Source organism: Paracoccidioides brasiliensis (assembly GCF_000150735.1).
Source record: "Paracoccidioides brasiliensis Pb18 unplaced genomic scaffold supercont2.6, whole genome shotgun sequence".
NCBI classification, from domain to species: Eukaryota; Fungi; Ascomycota; class Eurotiomycetes; order Onygenales; family Ajellomycetaceae; genus Paracoccidioides; species Paracoccidioides brasiliensis.
Window position 1 is genome coordinate 935,565 of NW_011371363.1, and position 16,589 is coordinate 952,153.

The 16,589-nt window shown below is 48.0% G+C and overlaps 6 protein-coding genes across 6 annotated transcripts; 2 read left to right on the forward strand and 4 right to left on the reverse strand.

The window, feature by feature from the left end:
* Positions 1-1,432: 1,432 nt before the first annotated feature.
* Positions 1,433-4,958, forward strand: PADG_05364 (DNA ligase (ATP) CDC9; the record flags this gene model as incomplete). The annotated part of the gene is made up of 5 exons (XM_010762407.1): positions 1,433-1,866; positions 2,061-3,416; positions 3,487-4,021; positions 4,101-4,334; positions 4,410-4,958. The coding sequence occupies 5 exons, from the start codon at positions 1,433-1,435 to the stop codon at positions 4,956-4,958; spliced, it is 3,108 nt and encodes a 1,035-aa protein (XP_010760709.1).
* Positions 4,959-5,510: 552 nt separating this feature from the next.
* PADG_05365 (mRNA guanylyltransferase) lies at positions 5,511-6,986 on the reverse strand (the record flags this gene model as incomplete). Its single annotated transcript, XM_010762675.1, has 1 exon — positions 5,511-6,986. One exon carries the CDS (start codon positions 6,984-6,986, stop codon positions 5,511-5,513), a length of 1,476 nt encoding a protein of 491 aa, XP_010760977.1.
* Positions 6,987-7,491: 505 nt separating this feature from the next.
* PADG_05366 (deubiquitination module subunit SGF73) lies at positions 7,492-9,156 on the reverse strand (the record flags this gene model as incomplete). Its single annotated transcript, XM_010762408.1, has 3 exons — positions 7,492-8,048; positions 8,163-8,828; positions 8,976-9,156. 3 exons carry the CDS (start codon positions 9,154-9,156, stop codon positions 7,492-7,494), a joined length of 1,404 nt encoding a protein of 467 aa, XP_010760710.1.
* Positions 9,157-9,875: 719 nt separating this feature from the next.
* On the reverse strand, positions 9,876-11,716 carry PADG_05367 (beta-ketoacyl-acyl-carrier-protein synthase II; the record flags this gene model as incomplete). Its single annotated transcript, XM_010762676.1, has 8 exons — positions 9,876-10,043; positions 10,122-10,490; positions 10,556-10,822; positions 10,878-10,964; positions 11,061-11,132; positions 11,196-11,303; positions 11,372-11,538; positions 11,665-11,716. 8 exons carry the CDS (start codon positions 11,714-11,716, stop codon positions 9,876-9,878), a joined length of 1,290 nt encoding a protein of 429 aa, XP_010760978.1.
* Positions 11,717-11,888: 172 nt separating this feature from the next.
* On the forward strand, positions 11,889-13,463 carry PADG_05368 (uncharacterized protein; the record flags this gene model as incomplete). Its single annotated transcript, XM_010762409.1, has 5 exons — positions 11,889-11,925; positions 11,993-12,072; positions 12,204-12,344; positions 12,487-13,190; positions 13,298-13,463. The coding sequence occupies 5 exons, from the start codon at positions 11,889-11,891 to the stop codon at positions 13,461-13,463; spliced, it is 1,128 nt and encodes a 375-aa protein (XP_010760711.1).
* A 1,379-nt stretch (positions 13,464-14,842) lies between these two features.
* On the reverse strand, positions 14,843-16,136 carry PADG_05369 (cell division control protein 42; the record flags this gene model as incomplete). Its single annotated transcript, XM_010762410.1, has 5 exons — positions 14,843-15,014; positions 15,070-15,113; positions 15,217-15,595; positions 15,878-15,997; positions 16,117-16,136. 5 exons carry the CDS (start codon positions 16,134-16,136, stop codon positions 14,843-14,845), a joined length of 735 nt encoding a protein of 244 aa, XP_010760712.1.
* Between the last annotated feature and the right edge of the window lie 453 nt (positions 16,137-16,589).

Sequence of the window (16,589 nt, forward strand, 5' to 3'; positions counted from 1 at the left end):
TTCTTCTTCTTTTTCTTCTTCTTTTTTTTTTCTTTATGCTGGCATCTATGTTGCCATGACTCTCGACATCCCCGCTTGTTCAACTACTTTCGGGGAATGAATATTAACGACTCCCGATTTACGACATGATACGACAACGCCTTGTTGCTTTGTTTCAATAACCAGGAAAAAAAATAAAAAAAAAACCTAAAAAATAAAAAAAAACCTCGAAAAAAAGAATTACACAAACAAAAACGACGAAAAAAACAGTTGATGACCTCAGATGGTACCTGTTCACATGTATATCTTACCAAGCTGCACAGATGCCCCGGCACAACAAACACTCTATAGCGCAACCCCAATATAAATTACCTCTATCATGCGCACTTGATGTCCCTTCAGAATGATGTCGGTAGATTACTCTCTCCTCTTAGATTAATATATGTGCCTTCAGTATCTGTAGTGATTCTCTAACACACTTCTCGCCACCCCCTTCAAAGAGGAGCACTTTCAGTTCTATTGCTGCATTCTTGTCTTGGACCATTAAGGACTATCCCTCCCCTACGACATACCCAATATGCTTCTTTAGTACTGTGCCATGAACCGGGTAAATACAACATCTATTTCCCCTCCCCCTCCCCCAACAAACAGCAGTAACTCGAATAGTGGTGGGGCATCCGGTTCACAGAAACCGCAGCCCCAGCCCTTTTCTTCAAACAGGATAAGTTCTTCAAGCCAGTTTCCAACATTCATCGTCAAAAGACTCACGCCTTGCAGCACTCCCTTTCCTTGCAAGTCTAAAATGTGAAAATGTGTTTTGGATTCAATCTTGGCGTTGTTAACCCCGGGGGAGCGTGAAGATGGGAAACTCAACGGCAGAAATAACTAGCTTATAAGTAGACCGACTCCAAGCTTAAATGATTTCGGTATATATATTTCTACGGTCTATCCTAGGTTAATCGATTGCGGAATTTTCCTTCTCGGATGAATAGCATGCAGAATCAACAACTAAGCCCGATTTCCAGCGGATCGCGATATCACGTGCCATCGACGCGTCCCGTTCCTGTCACCGCTTGAAACGAGGAAAAATGCGCTTGGATACCCCAAGCTCGAACCAACTAACTAATTCCAGGACGCAGCTGGTTGCCTAACTATAACAGGGGCAGAACCAGCAGAACCAGCAGAACCAAACACCCCATTGAACCTCCTCCCCACCTGTTTCCCCTACTTCTAATTTCCACGTCTCTCCCTAGCGGGTTGTGGCTGCTTTGACGAGTTTTGATTACCATCCATCCCTCTTGATATTATACGGTCTGGCCTAACCCAACGTCGAATAAATACATCGAATGACTGCCTGGAATCTAATCTACGGACACAACCCAATGAGAAAGGAATTATACATCGATCCATCCAACCCCCCGCTCACAGCGCGAAAAGGAAACAAAACTAATTTATGCGCCATCTTCCCCTCCCTTCTCCCTTCGCCAAAATCAACATTCCTCCATTCCTCACCTCACCGCATAACCTCCTTCCCCAGTTTGGAACGCACAGCACCGCTCTCCACCCCGGGGACCAAACGCCTAGCTATCGCGGGTGCCTAGTCCCCAACTTGCCATATAGAAGACTAGAAAGACGAGAAAGACATAGACCTTTTTCGACAGCTGTGTGTGCTGCTGGTAGCTGTCAGTGTCCACGGCAGACTCGAGGGGCTGTTTTGGTTGTGATACCCTGCAGGGCTTATACGGCTTCTAACGGTTCTTTGTCGTTGGTTGGAGAAGTGGACGATATGATGCAGAGAGGAGGAGGAGGAGGTGGTGGTGGTGGTGGCGGTGGCGGTGGGAAACAGGCTACTTTGGGGTACGTTAGAGATCCGCAGTTGAGTATCGGGTGCGTGAGTGTATGCCGTATTGCTGTGTGCTCTATATATATATATATGCTATGAGGGCTGTGGTTTCGTTTAGTGGGATTGGCGCTCGTATATCAAGTGTGCATTTGACCACAGATGGTTGGAGAGATTGATATAAAGTTTGACAATTCGTCAAGTATTTTGACTCCTCGCTGACTTTATGTATCTTTTATAGGAAGTTCTTTGGTGCCAATGCTGGTTCCGCATCTGTTCTGAAAAAACAATCTACCCTGGCATTTTCATCTGGGACAAGGGACAAAAAGAAACAGGAGAAAACCGCCACAGAAACGAATGATGAAAAGTTAAGTAATGGGGAGAAAGATGTTGAAATGAGTGATGTTGAGGCTGGTGGAGAATCGAAGGGCGACAGCCCTCCTCCTGCTGCGGGAAAGGAGGAATCGGATGCAAATAGCGGATCTGAGAAGGTACCGGATAGCAGGAGCGAGAACAGCTCTCCTGGATCCAAGAAACTAAAACGAGACAAAACCCACGTGGAAGAGGAGAGTGAAGAGTCTGACATTCAGCCGGCTACCAAGAGACGAAAGCGGTCTACACCAGAGAAGAAACGCGCATCTCCAAAGCCCAAGACTGCTGACAAAAAGCCTGTTGCTTCCAAAGCTAAAGGTCGAAGTAAATCACCACAATCCCCGAAGAAAGTGAAGGAGCCCGTTGATGAAACCAAGGAATCCACATCCGCCGAAAAGGACGATGTAGATTCTGTAAATGATGATGAAATAGGAGAAGAGACGCCAGAAGTTGCTCAGAAGGATAGAGAAACAGTGCAGCAGGTACTGAAATCAAGTGGGAAGGATCCCTATCCAGACTGGAAAGTTGGAGACCCAGTTCCATATGCCGCGCTCTGCACCACTTTTTCCCTCATCGAAATGACGACAAAACGGCTGGTTATATTATCCCACTGCTCTCTTTTCCTTCGTCAGGTGCTCCGCCTTACCCCAAACGACCTCCTCCCAACCGTCCAGCTAATGCTAAACAAACTCGCTGCTGATTATGCCGGCATCGAACTCGGAATTGGCGAATCGCTCATCATGAAGGCCATTGGAGAATCTACAGGCCGCAGCCTGGCAGTGATCAAAGCAGACCAGCATGAAATCGGCGATCTTGGACTTGTAGCTGCCAAGAGCCGCTCAAACCAGCCAACCATGTTCAAACCCAAACCATTGACTGTCCGAGGGGTTCATGATGGTCTTCTTGCAATTGCTAAGACACAGGGCCATGGATCTCAAGACAAGAAGATTTCAGCTATTAAAAAGCTGCTATCGTCTGCCGATGCTGCTGTGGCAGGAAAGGGATCGAAAGGCATTGACATCACGCACAACAAGGGCGGGCCAAGTGAGGCCAAATTTATCATTCGTTTCCTTGAAGGTAAACTACGTCTGGGTCTTGCTGAAAGGACGGTACTCGTGGCACTCGCTCATGCGATGGTGGCCCACGAGGTTGAACTGCAAGGGAAAAAAGCACCTACTACTGAACAACTGGCGAAGGGTGAAGAGATTCTTAAATCTGTGTATAGGTAAGAGCTCAGCTGCACTGTTCTCACATCGAGTCCTTTTGTTAACCAGATTGCTATTTTATTTTGTTAGTGAACTTCCTTCATATGAAGTTATTATTCCGGCTATGCTTGAGCATGGAATCTTCAACTTGAAGGATAAATGCAAATTGCAACCTGGAGTGCCGCTGAAACCTATGTTGGCTAAACCAACAAAGTCCATCACTGAGGTTCTCGATCGCTTCGAAGGTAAAAACTTTACGTGTGAGTACAAGTATGATGGTGAAAGAGCGCAAATACATTATATTAGTCGGGAGGCAATCTCTGAATATCGTGCGACGGCCTCAACCCTACAGAAAGACGGAGGGGGCGTATGTGCCATTTTCTCTCGCAATTCTGAAGACTTGTCAAAGAAGTACCCGGATATCCTTAGCAAACTAGAGAACTGGGTTAAGAAGGGCACTACAAGTTTCGTGCTGGACTGCGAAACAGTGGCGTGGGATGTTGCGGGCAAGAAGGTTCTGCCATTTCAGCAGCTTATGACGAGGAAGCGGAAGGATGTCAAGGCGGAAGATGTCAAGGTTAAAGTCTGTGTGTTTGCGTTTGATTTGCTATTTCTGAATGGAGAAGTAAGTTATTTGTGGATTTTCTTTTTCTCAAATCGCTGGGCCATCGAGCACTGGTCGATACTGATACACTTTTATATAGCCCACCGTGAAGAAAACCCTTCGAGAACGAAGAAGTCTACTGCATGAGGCGTTTGTGCCCGTTGAAGGCGAGTTCGTCTTCGCCCAGCACGGTGATACCAGTGATCTCGAGGAAATTCAGACGTTGCTCGACGAGAGTGTTAAAGCATCCTGTGAGGGCCTGATGGTGAAGATGCTTGATACGGAAGAAAGCGGATACGAACCCAGTAAACGGAGCCGGAATTGGCTCAAGGTAGTTTAAAACGTCTTCTTTTCTAAAACCAGCCCCATAACACCTCACAGCTTTCTCACATATTCTAAAAATGAATAGGTTAAAAAAGACTACCTAGCCGGAATCGGCGACTCTCTCGACCTAGTCGTACTGGGCGCCTATTACGGACGCGGCAAACGCACATCCGTCTACGGCGCTTTCCTCCTCGCCGCCTACAATCCCACCACCCAAAACTACGAAACAATCTGCAACATCGGCACCGGCTTCTCCGAAGCGCTCCTCGAAGAACTACACAGCGCTCTCTCCCCACTCGTCATCGACCGTCCTAAACCTTTCTACGACCACTCCTCCGTCCCCAAGGACCAGCCGGACGTCTGGTTCGAGCCCAAATATGTCTGGGAAGTCAAAGCGGCAGACCTGACGCTTAGTCCGCGCTATAAGGCTGCCGCCGATGAGATTTTGGGCAGCGAGAATGGGACCGCTAAGGGCATTTCGCTCCGGTTTCCCAGGTATATAAAGAGTCGGGAGGATAAGAAGCCTGATGAGGCGACGACGACGAGGACTGTGGCGGATATGTATAGGAAGCAAGAAAGTGTGGCGAACGTTGCGGCTGCGAAGGGGGGGGTGGATGATGATTTTGAGTATTGAGTGTTGGAAGTTTGTTCAAGTTGGTTGGCTTGAGGCAGGGCGAAGACGGCGGTATGTGTATAGTTTCATGTTACCATTAGCGGCGTCTCATACGTTTCCGTTGTATATTTTGTTGATTTTGTTCTGCTGTCATTTCCTCCGTCTATACGTCACGGGCACGTTGTGGTAGAAGATAGAATTGTATCGTGCTATCTAACTTTTTTTAAGAAATAATTCTTCCACTCGAAAATTAGAAGCACCAATTAAAGAAAGGAACAACGGAACCAGAAATAAGGAAGTCTAGTATGAAGAACGAGGTATATGAAGTATCCGCATTGAAGAAAACCATGCACAGAAACGCCTCCCGCAATACCAGAAAACACAAGGAATAGTAAAACGCAATACTTAAAAAAGGTTACATATATAGGTCATTCCAGTTCGTACCCACCTCATGTTCCTCATCCGTATCCAGCAGACCGTGTCCAGCCTCTTTTGGCACTTCTTTCCGTCCTCAATTTTCCTCTTTTGCCCCCATTCCATTCATCCCCAGCCCTGCCAACCCCCAACCCGGCGCTATACTCCTCTTCCTCCTCTCCTCCTCTCCTCCTCCACAGCCTTTTGCCTCGCCATATCCGCCTCAGCCTGCCTTCGCTTCCACGCAGCCTTGATAGCGGGCGCAGCACGAATCAAATCCTCCTCACCAACACGATCCTCAATACTCTCAATGACACTCTCCACAGTCGAAATGTGATTGGCATCCATTTTGTCCTCGCGCAGCCGCATGAAGCGCCAACGATGTTCGTCGTCCTTGTAGCACTCAATGATACTGTCATCGAGCGGCTTCTGCATGGCCTTGAGCGCCTCCCATTCCTCCTCGGTGACGTGCATGGTGCCATAGGGTAGGTATTCGTTTGTCTTCAGGGCGACGAAGAGGTAGAAGGTGGGAATCGCGTCATAGTCCGGGTACGGTTCTCCCGGATTTCCGTCGTCAGATTCGTCCGGCTTTACAAGAGGGAATTGCAGGCGCATGCGGAAATCGACTGTGTTCTCTTGCGGAGGTTTCCATTTAAGGATATGTTCGTCTGTGCCGATTCTGTACGGCGTGCTGCGACAGGTGAAGATGAGACCGTCGTTACCGTGGATTTTCTTCACTTTAGGTATTATCTCGCGGAACATCATTTCAAGCCCATAGCTAAACTGCGTAGACTTGTCCTCCACAGCAAAAGCGCGGTGTTGCTTTTCCGACGGGTATTTCTTGTACATGGCATTATATGGTTTGAGGACTTTCTCCTTGAAGTAGGCCAGCCGTTTATCGAGGGTGCGGTGCATAAGACTCGTCCCGTCCAGGACGAGGCAGTCAAAGACGTAGAATTTCAGTTGCGACGAGCCGTCTTCATATGTATCACTAACCAGTTCCCCGTCAATAATCGTATCGACATGGAAACTCTGGAAGGTATCATCGTCCGGGAGGGGGAAATGCAGGCCGGGGACGTATCTGTAGTCATTCTTGCGGTCGATGAGATAGTGGATTTCAGGCGTATCGGAATCCGGGTCACCGCGGGCGAAGTATAAAAGACAGCGAATCCCATCTGTCTTCTCGCAAACATAGTAATCTTTCTTCTGTAGTTCGGCGATATGTCGTGCAGCAAAACTGACGGGCTGCGCTCCTGGAAATCCGAGAGAGGAGCGACCCAGTAGATGTGCGACTTCTCTGCGGAATTGGTCTGCCAGCTGCGGCTCGGCTTTTATGCCAACTTTGTCGAGGTCGGGAACAGTCAAGTGGCTCATGGCGCTCGGTTTCCAGGCTGGAGGGCGGAGAGGTGAAAGGGGGGGGGTTTTGGGCACTTCAATAGGCTGTGGAGGGAGGGCTCTTAACGTAACGATGCGATGTGGTGGTGGGGGAGAGTCGCGACAGGAGAAAATATCAGAATTCGCTGAGGATGGAAGAGTGACGGTGCAAGAGGTAGGTAAAGGAATGTGGCCGTTTATGTCTCGTAAACGTAGCAGTCTCTGGATGCTTATTTCATTTTCTGCGAATTGGAGGAGCATCGAAGGAGTAGAAGACGTGGGTGGGTGGGGTGAGGGTTGGGGCCTGAGGCACCAAAGTATGCGACGGTACAGCAAAAGACACATTTACCGATCTACGCTATGCTTTGTAAGGAAGATAAATCAATATATGCTTTTCGCAATACAATACAATGATAGCGAAGCTAAAATGTTTATTCTTCCATTCCAGTTCTACTTAATTGATCGGCCCCTGGGAGAGTAGGGATATACAGACACAGAGGTCCGGGACAGATGCAGCAACAACAATTGAACCAGATATACAAACATAGAATTAAAAACCTGAAACCAAGTGAGAAAAATCAAACTGTATAATGCACAAAACAAGGGGTATCATCTCTCATATCGCAGGAAAATTTCCATCCCATTTCCAGAAACGCCTTGAATAACCCTAATGCGCCATAATGTCCTGAATATTATCGAGAAACTCGTCATCGTAGCTATTAAGCGACATCGAAAGCATCATCAAAATATACATGAATCCGCATGATCAGGCTGCAGTTGCGGTTGCACTTCCAGAGCCTGTAGCAGTACTGGTTGCTGCTGTTGCTGCTGCTGCTGCTGCCGCTGTTGTTGTTGTTGTTGCAGTAGCAGTAGTAGCAGTAGTAGTCGTAATAGTAGCGGGCTTTTTCGCCGCAGCTGCGGCTGTGACTTGGGAAACTCGATTCTGCGCCGCCTGCTGAGAGATTGAAGGCTTCTTCGAAGTTTCCGCAGATTGCGCAGAAGGGTCGACAGCACTTGTGGGGGACGCTGCGATATTGGTTGAGTCTGAGGTCAACATAGCCCTTCCACCCTGACCCTGATTGGTCACATCGCGTGGTTGGGAAAAAATACCCCCCCTTGCACCACCAAGGACCTGTGAAAGCATTTCCTTCATACGCACTAGGTGGTATTTGCGTCTGGTTGGGATGAGAGGGTGGGTTACTAGCGGTTGATGATTTGATCGAGCCAGGCCCGCCATCACTGCATCTCTCTCCTCGTCTGAGTCGATTGGGCCGTTGCCATCTAGATCGTCATGGATCGGAGCGTTCGCATCAATTGCGGCCTCTATGACATACAAGTCAGCAACCTGAATTAAAAAACGAGCTAAAATTAAAATAAAATCAAATGGGGCGAGGGGGAAAGGGGGAGCAACGGCAAACACTAGAAGTAAGAACTCACTTTGCTGCCGTGCCTGGTTCTTCTTCTGATATGCCTGAAGCAACATATCATACGGCAACGAGCGGCCAGGGACAGCTCTTTTAGCACCCATGGAATGGCTCTTGCAGGTTAAAGACCGCGCACACTGGCCGCCATTGGGCAAGGGGACACCGCATTGTTTCTCCACGTCGACAGGGCCCTTTGGTTTGGCCGCCTTGGGTTTCGGTTCATCTTTCTTCTTCTTCTTCTTTGGTTCCTTGTCCTTATCATCATCGATATCAGCCTTGCGTTTTTTCCCTTTCTTCGTCCCATCGTCCCCACCGGCACTTTTCTTCGCACTCTTCTGTCCCTTCACCGCGTCGTCATCATCCATGCCACCAATTCCAGATCTGTCATCGCCTTTCTCATCCCCGTCTTTCCCTTTATCTTTCCCCAATGCCTTCTCTTTCGCCCTGTTGGCAGCATCCCGAGCTTCTTTCTTCTTCCGTGCCTTCTCTTGTTTTGCTTTCAGGCAGCCTCGTATATGTTCTGCTGCCGTTTGTCGTAGAACTGGTCGTTTACAATGTTTGCATATCACCGTTTCCAATTGAGTCTCTCGCGGCTTGCCATTGGGGAAGACAGCCACAATTTTATCGTCCATTTCAGGGAGAATGGGCGATGTGGAAGCGCGGGAGTCGGGATCTCCATCTTTGGATTCCGCAAGCGAAAGCAAGAGGAGGAAATGTCAGCTCGGTTTTCTCATAGAGTAGCTGCTGTCACTGTCCACACGACAAGACGATAGATCTCGTACAAAACGCATAAAACCACACGTTTCCAAATACACATTTCTCTTACCCATTTTCTCTGACTCCTTTCTCCCAGCAGCAGCAGCAGCAGTCTTCGCGTTCTTCGCTGCAGTCTTCTTCGTAACCTTGAGCTTTCCGAGCCGATTATCCTTATCACTGAACTTGTATCCGGAAGCATCGACAAAACTAGGTCCCGAACTTGAAGCCACGGACGATGCTGTTGTCACCATTGGAGCCAGAAAGAGAGATGGCAGTTTATGTATTAGCAACGGTGTTAATTTATTCTTGCCATTTTACTCCCTTAGCAACAGATGCAGTAGTGGCAGACGGGAACAAGGTTCAAGGATTCGGAAGTGTCGGAGAAGGGGATCTCACCTCGGGCTTGAGCACCGTTTGTCACCATTTTGAAGAAAATGGCTGGGCTACCTGTGGGCTCAGAAGATGTTGATCTTATGGGGATATGACGGGAGTTTATACAGATGGTTTTATGCAGTTGTTTCTGATCGGCTGAACTTGGCTTTTGGGGAGAGTTTGGCAGATTGGTCACGTGCGCTAGATTACTGAAGGCATCGGAAAGTGTAAAAAAGATCATCAGAATATTTACGAAGAGGAGCAAAAGATATTTATACATTTAAGGCATATAGCTGCATTCCCCGGTAAGAGAAAGCCACGTTACTGGAAACCCCTTTGAAGGAGTAGTAGACAGCATTTTGAAATATAATAATACAGATTTTAGGCAGCAGAACACGGATTGTGTCAGGACAAAAAATTTAATCCAAGATATCACCCGCGATGTGACGGAATAGGTAAATCAACCCAATCAAATCAAAAGAGAAGGCAGATCCATATTCGCGCGCAAAAATTAAAATAAAATAAAAATATGGGAGAGAGAAAAAAGGAAAAAAAAAAATGAAAAAACGGTTACAAACCGTTGGGGTATATCCAGCAGTTAAATATTGGTATATCGAGCAAAGCAAATACTGCTATTCGTTCCCCCGAAGCCAAAGCTGTTGGTCAGGACCAAATCAACCCGCCTCTGTTGAGCAGCATTGGGCACGTAGTTGCAGTCAAATTCATCCGTCGTATTATCCAGATTGATCGTAGGAGGCAGTATGTTCTGGCACAAGGTTAGATTCACAAGTCACAACGCTTCAGGCAGTGACGGATCGCCCGCTAAAAATGATGATATACATACCTCATGAATGGCCAGAACAGAAAACACCGCCTCAATCGCCCCAGCACCCCCCAGCAAATGCCCTATAGCGCCCTTCGTGCTGCTGACGTTGATGTCAGCTGCCCTCTCCTTCCCCCACTGGCCAAGCAGAAGAGATTTAATCGCAAAGTTCTCCGCCGCGTCTCCAATAACCGTCGACGTTCCATGTGCATTGATGTAATCAACCTTGCCAGGAGGGGCTTGAGCGTCCCTCAGTGCCCGTTTCATAGCGGATAAAGCGCCCTCGCCGCTATCCTTCGGTGCCGTCATGTGGTATGCATCTCCGGAGCAGCCGTAGCCCCTGAGTTCAGCATATATATTCGCACCGCGGGATTTCGCATGTTCAAGTGCCTACAAGAGTGGCTGGTTTTAGAGGACCTTTATAGGAGCACATAAGAACGGCAGGGTACACGTACCTCCAAGACAATAACTGCCGCACCCTCTCCCACAACAAATCCCTCACGGTCTCTGTCGAATGGTCTTGAGGCTTTCTCCGGTGAGTCATTGTATGATGTAGCAAGGCTTCGGCACCTGGAAAACCCCCCGATGACCAACGGGTGTATGCATGACTCGGCGCCCCCCGCTATCATTACATTTGCATCTCCGCAAGCAATGAAGCGGGATGCATCACCAATTGAATGGGCGCCAGTTGTGCATGCAGTTGTGGCTGCATGATTTGGCCCCTAGGCTGGATTATCAGCACACACGTTATGGAGTAGTAATAGAGTAAAAACGTACGGAAAATCCATATTTCATCGATATGTGCCCAGCACCTAAGTTAATAAGGAGCTTGGGAACAAAGAGTGGCGAAATCTTTCTGTAGCCCTACTACAAAGGTTAACATAAGTAGATCCTACTGAAGGAAATCCGTCGAGGGCCGGGCGGGGCTGTAATTATAAAAAAAAAAAGTCCTTAACATACCCCTTTATCATAAGCTAGGGAGGTATCGTATATCTCGTCAAAATTCCCAATACCAGATCCCAAGCATACACCCTACGGAAAATTAACCATCCAACTCCACTAAGGAAAAGAGCAGGTGTAAGGGGGCGTCCTCACAGTCATTTCCCTCTCTTCACGAGTGGTAGGCTTCCAGCCTGCATTTTCCAAAGCCTCTTCAACAGCTGCCAGGGCATACTGTGTAAATTTTGCTGTCTTTCTCTCCGCCTGTGATCGGCCATAAGTCTCCACGAATGTAAAGTCGAGCTGACAGGATCCGAATATAATGTACATACATCACGGCTCAACCAATCTGAAGCATTCCAACCACCTTCACTTTTGGGCCCTTCGGGGACCAGAGCAGCGATTTGGCATGGTAAATCTTTGTACCTGGGGTCTCTATCTTTTACCGAAACAATGCCACAGTGGCCGTCTAAAAGTCGTTTCCATGTGCGTCGTATACCTAAAGCAGTCAATAACATATCCAGTGAAGAACCGACATTTAGACGGCAACTGAGAGCATATTGGCAGACATCAATGATTCCGCTTCTGGCTCCAACCGATCACAAAGACTAAGACCCAAACTCACCTATCCCAAGAGGAGTGACTGCGCCTAATCCTGTAACCACAACCCTGCGCATGACACCAGTCACACCACTGCTCCGATAGCATGAGTTGAGTTGGTGCCGGTTCAGAAGAATGACTTGGGAAAAAGCGGTATGGACAATTTAAGTTGAGATGCTAGCTATTCATTTCACCAAGAGCTCTGGACAAGAAAACAACTTAGTAATATATAAGTCGTCACCCATAACTATGCCCAAGTCTTTTGCTCTCCTCTCTCTGGTCAGTTGTCAGTGATTTATTTACTTTCTCTATGATGAAATTCGAACGTCTCGGCGTGCTGACTCATCACTCAGCATTTGCTGCAAAAAACCCCCGCAGCCTCAATTTAAGATGTTACCGTATCTGCGTAAAAGCCCCATCCAACGCTGAGATGGTATAAAAATAGTGAAATACTAAATACTGCTGGGGATGGCTGCCAGCTTAAAGATATTTCCCTCCAGCTTATATGGGGGAGTTCCCGTTTCTTTAAGGAAAGAAATGACTCTTCAATAGCATTCAAACTAGGTTGTTCCTCTTGTCTTCGCCCGAACGTGTGCACACTGCGGAGACGATCATGACCATGAAAAACAACAGATTCCAATTGAGCAGAGGGAGGAGCTTCTGAAAAGGTGGGATCAAGAGCTAAATAAGTTGATATTCCCACAAGTATATATATTGGCTGTTTCCTTGCTTTTGAAGTGGTTTAAACTAGTAACGTAACTAATTTCTCCATGCCAGTGGGGATTTGCCGGTATTTCCACCTTCGCCCCTCTCCATCTCCTTGAGCCTGATGAACCATACGACATAGCCATCCTCGGCGCCCCCTTCGATACCGCAGTTTCCTACCGCCCAGGGGGGGCCCGCCCGTTTCGGGCCCCGCGCAATCAGGGCTGCAAGTGCCCGTCAGATCCCCGCAAACAGCTACAACATCCGTGCCGGCATAAACCAATATCTAAACTGGGCCCGCATCCTCAACTGTGGCAATATCCCCGCCAACACTTTTGACAATGCCCTCGCAAAGCGGCAGATGCACGAAGCCTTCCTGGAACTCGCGACGCGTGACGTTCCAAACCCCATCCGTGGTATTTCGCGAGGGAAACACGACCTCATCACGCTTGGTGGTGACCGCAGCATCACCCTCCCAGCGCGCTGCGTGCCTCGTCCAAAATCTACGGAAAACTCATCACAGTTCTTCACTTCGATGCAACACCTCGACACCGGGAACCCAATATGGAACTCCGCGTTCTGGACCTCGGACCATTCTCGGTTCAACCACGGCAGCTTCTTCCACACCGCCAGTCGCGAGGGGTTGATTTCCAACACCAGTGCTGCACATGCTAGTCTCCGCACGCGCCTGACCGGTCTGGATGATGGTGGTTATTCAAATCCGGGACCCGAGCAGGGATTCCTGCGCATCCATGCTGATGATAGCGATGATAGCGGCGCCCATGGCGTAATCGACACGATCATATCGCGCATAGGACTTTCTCCGGACGAACCTGTCTACTCGGAGTCTGGACATTGACGTGCTGGATCCTTCTATCACCCTGGGAACTGTCACGCCGGAGCCGGGTGAAGGAAGATGGGGTTTGGAGTTGGACTACTCGTGAGCTGATTAGGATTCTGTGCGGGATTGAGAAGTTGAATCTTGTTGGTGCTGATATTGTGGGAGTCTCGCTTAGCTATGATAATGTTGCGGAGGGGACTGCGCTTGCGGTTACGCAGGTTGCGTTTGAGATTATGTCAAGAATGGTTAAGTTGGGGGCTAAGGAGGATGTGGGGTAGAGGGAGAGGGTGGGGGGGTGGGGCTATGGGAAGAAGGGCAAAGACGAGAAGGATGAGAAAGGATACGACACGATGAACTTTCGATGAGATGTTATTGCCTTCTCCCCTATCCATCTTGAAATTTACATCCCAATTTCACCCCCATGTTTGGTCGCTCGAAGAGGTCTGTCAACCTTTGTTGGGGGGGGGGGGGGGGGTTATATATCGATTTTATCATATACTTTTAAGAAAGTTCTACAGATGAGCGTATGTAGACAAATTCAGTTAAATATTATCCTCACCAGAGAGCACTCTTGGGCTTGGGGGAAGTTATCCCCCCTGGGTTCCCCTCATGATTCAAAACCCCCGCCCCCCACACTCGCATTTATATTTTAAAAATCCTACCTTTCCGTTTCCCGCAGCCCTCACGGAGAAACAAAAAAATTTTATTCTCTCGGACTCCCCCTTGGGTGGGCCCCATGCGCCTCCCCTTGTTTGGGAATTTCATGGGGGCCACGGTCCTGGGTTGTCGGCAGGGAAGAAAAAGAAGAGAAAGGAAGAAAAAGGGGCCAAAACCAAATTTTACATCTTTGGTCCCTTCTCTTATTTCCCCTGCGGGCTAACAATAAAAAACCAGAAAGAGGGGGGGGGGGGGGGGGGGGGGGGGGGGAACGAGACAAGTCGCAGGAACTCTTCTCTTTATCTGCTGCGAGCAAACAGTATAATAACACAATGCGCATGTTGGATTGAAGGGGGCTATGGGGTAGAGGGGAAAAAATGCAAAGACGCAGTTCAGTTAAAACTGAGCAAAACCAATCAGATCAGAACCAATTCAGATAACTAATAAAATGAACAATTCCAGCATGAAATCGAGGTAGTAAACATTGACAACAAAACGCAAAGAAAAGCCATGTGCACCGGCGGAAGAGCAACCAAAAAACCAAACAACCAAACAAACAAACAAAAAAAAAAAAAAAAAAAAAAACTGGGACCACAGCATATCAGAGTGGGATAAAATGAAAAGCAAAGAGAGGGGGCGTGTTGTGGGGAAAGGGTTAAGACGTGCGCAGCAAGTCAGATAGGATCGATCAGCTTCAACGTTAAATCGGAGGAGGTAAAAAAAGGGGAGAAAGGACAGGACAGGTTGGTTTAAGCTGACGTGGAAAAGGAGTGATGATGGAAAATGGAACAAAAGGAACAGAAACTGAAATAACAATTGACGGAACTTGCGAAACCTTGCTTGGAATAACTGTTTTGGCTCTTTTGTGCATTTTTCAATTGCGGCATACTTCTTTTGAAGGGTTGGTGGGATCAGAATTCAGATTTAAGAGATAAAATAATAATCCATGTCGGCCCATTTTCCCTTTCCCCAATCCAAATTTCGGCGTCAAATTCATCCATCAGACCATTGAAACACTTTCTCCCTCGTTGTCTGGTGTATATCTGGAAAACTTTTGCGTAATAGAGCCCATGTTTGTACGTACGTTGAGTCCGAATCTAGGGTGCGCACGCCCAACCAAACGAAACAGCGAAAATCGGACAAAGCTAGAATTCCACGCTTTGCGTATAGGTCTATTGTATTTTGTATCAAGGGAAGTATATGGAAACGACTTAAAAGATGACACACTTAGGCTTCTTACTTGGGGCTGGTTCCAGCGCAGCGACGATTGCCTGGATTGGATTGAAGGAGAAGAGGGAGGTTAGATGTGCTTAGAGTTCTTATTTCCTTGCTTCATATATGGTTGCATAGGGGGAAGAAATCCTTTTAGCTCACCTCATCGAACACGTCCTTAAGTTTATATTGAGTCAACGCGGAGCACTCGACGTATTTGACAGCACCCAGATCCTTTGCCATACGGTCACCGTCCTCTTTTCGCACGGGCTGCATCTTCTGCTTGGCCAACTTTTCTCGTACGCTGGGGTCGTCGCGCAAGTCGGTTTGGGTGCCTACAATCAGGCAGGGAACGCCTGGGCAGTGGTGATGGACCTCAGGAAACCATTTCTCACGGACGTTCTCGAAAGATGCTGGGGATGTAACGGAGAAACAGACGAGAAACACATCGGTTTGAGGGTATGATAGTGGTCGTAGACGGTCATAATCCTCTTGTCCTGCGGTATCGAAGAGTCCCAGGGTATATGGCTCATCTCCGATCCTGTGGTTCAAGAATTGGATTGCCTGGTTAGCGGAGGGCCATAGTGACACGGAGAAAATCGCTCCATTTTTCTTTCTTTCTCTCTTTCCTTTCTGTTCGTTTCTTTTCATTTCTTTTTGATTTTCCGCAGCAATTGACAGGGAAAGCGGGCTCACGACGATGATAGATGGAATAGAAGAAGAAGAATGCTGGTGGGTAGTTGCCCAGGGACTGGACGTGCTACACGATCCATACACATGGCTGATGTGGTGTGAACATGAATGGGGAAGTCACACAACTTACATCACTGTAACCGCATAGTTATCGAAGACGGTCGGGACGTATTCAGAGGGGAACTTGTTGGTGGTGTACGAAATCAGTAGACATGTCTTGCCGACAGCACCGTCTCCAACCACAACGCATCTGTTGAATTAATAAGAGGTCAATTAGCAAATTATTTCGCTGCGCGAAGGACTGTGATCCGCAACCCGCCAATGTTGATCATTGTCAGCACAGCACCCTTTGGTATAGAGCAAACCTACTTGATAGTAGCCACAACCATTTTGGATTCTGGTGGAGGAAAACACAGCTCTAAAAAGGGCTATTGTGGATGTAAAGCAGGTTAAACAGAAGATTCAACTAGGATAAGATGTGTGTGATGAGCGATTTTCACGGAAGATTGAGAAGAGTCGATGCGGTAGAGAAGCGATGGAATATGGCAGGATTAGATAAGAAATGGGTGAAACAGGTGGCACGGCAATACACTCGTGGTCGGATGATGGGATGAGAGAGAGATTTGGATGCGCGAGGAAAAGAGCGGAGGGTTACAAAGGGCGAGGTAAGCAGGTTGAAAGTGCGAGTGGACGAAGACTATTTCTGGGCGGTCAGTAGAATACGTTAGCCATCCAAGCCCCGATTGTGCAAGCAAGCGCAGTTAAGAAAAGCGAGGGGATGTAAAACGACAAGCGCTCTTTTGAGAGGCGATAGAAGAGAGGGGAGAACCATACGGGCCTGG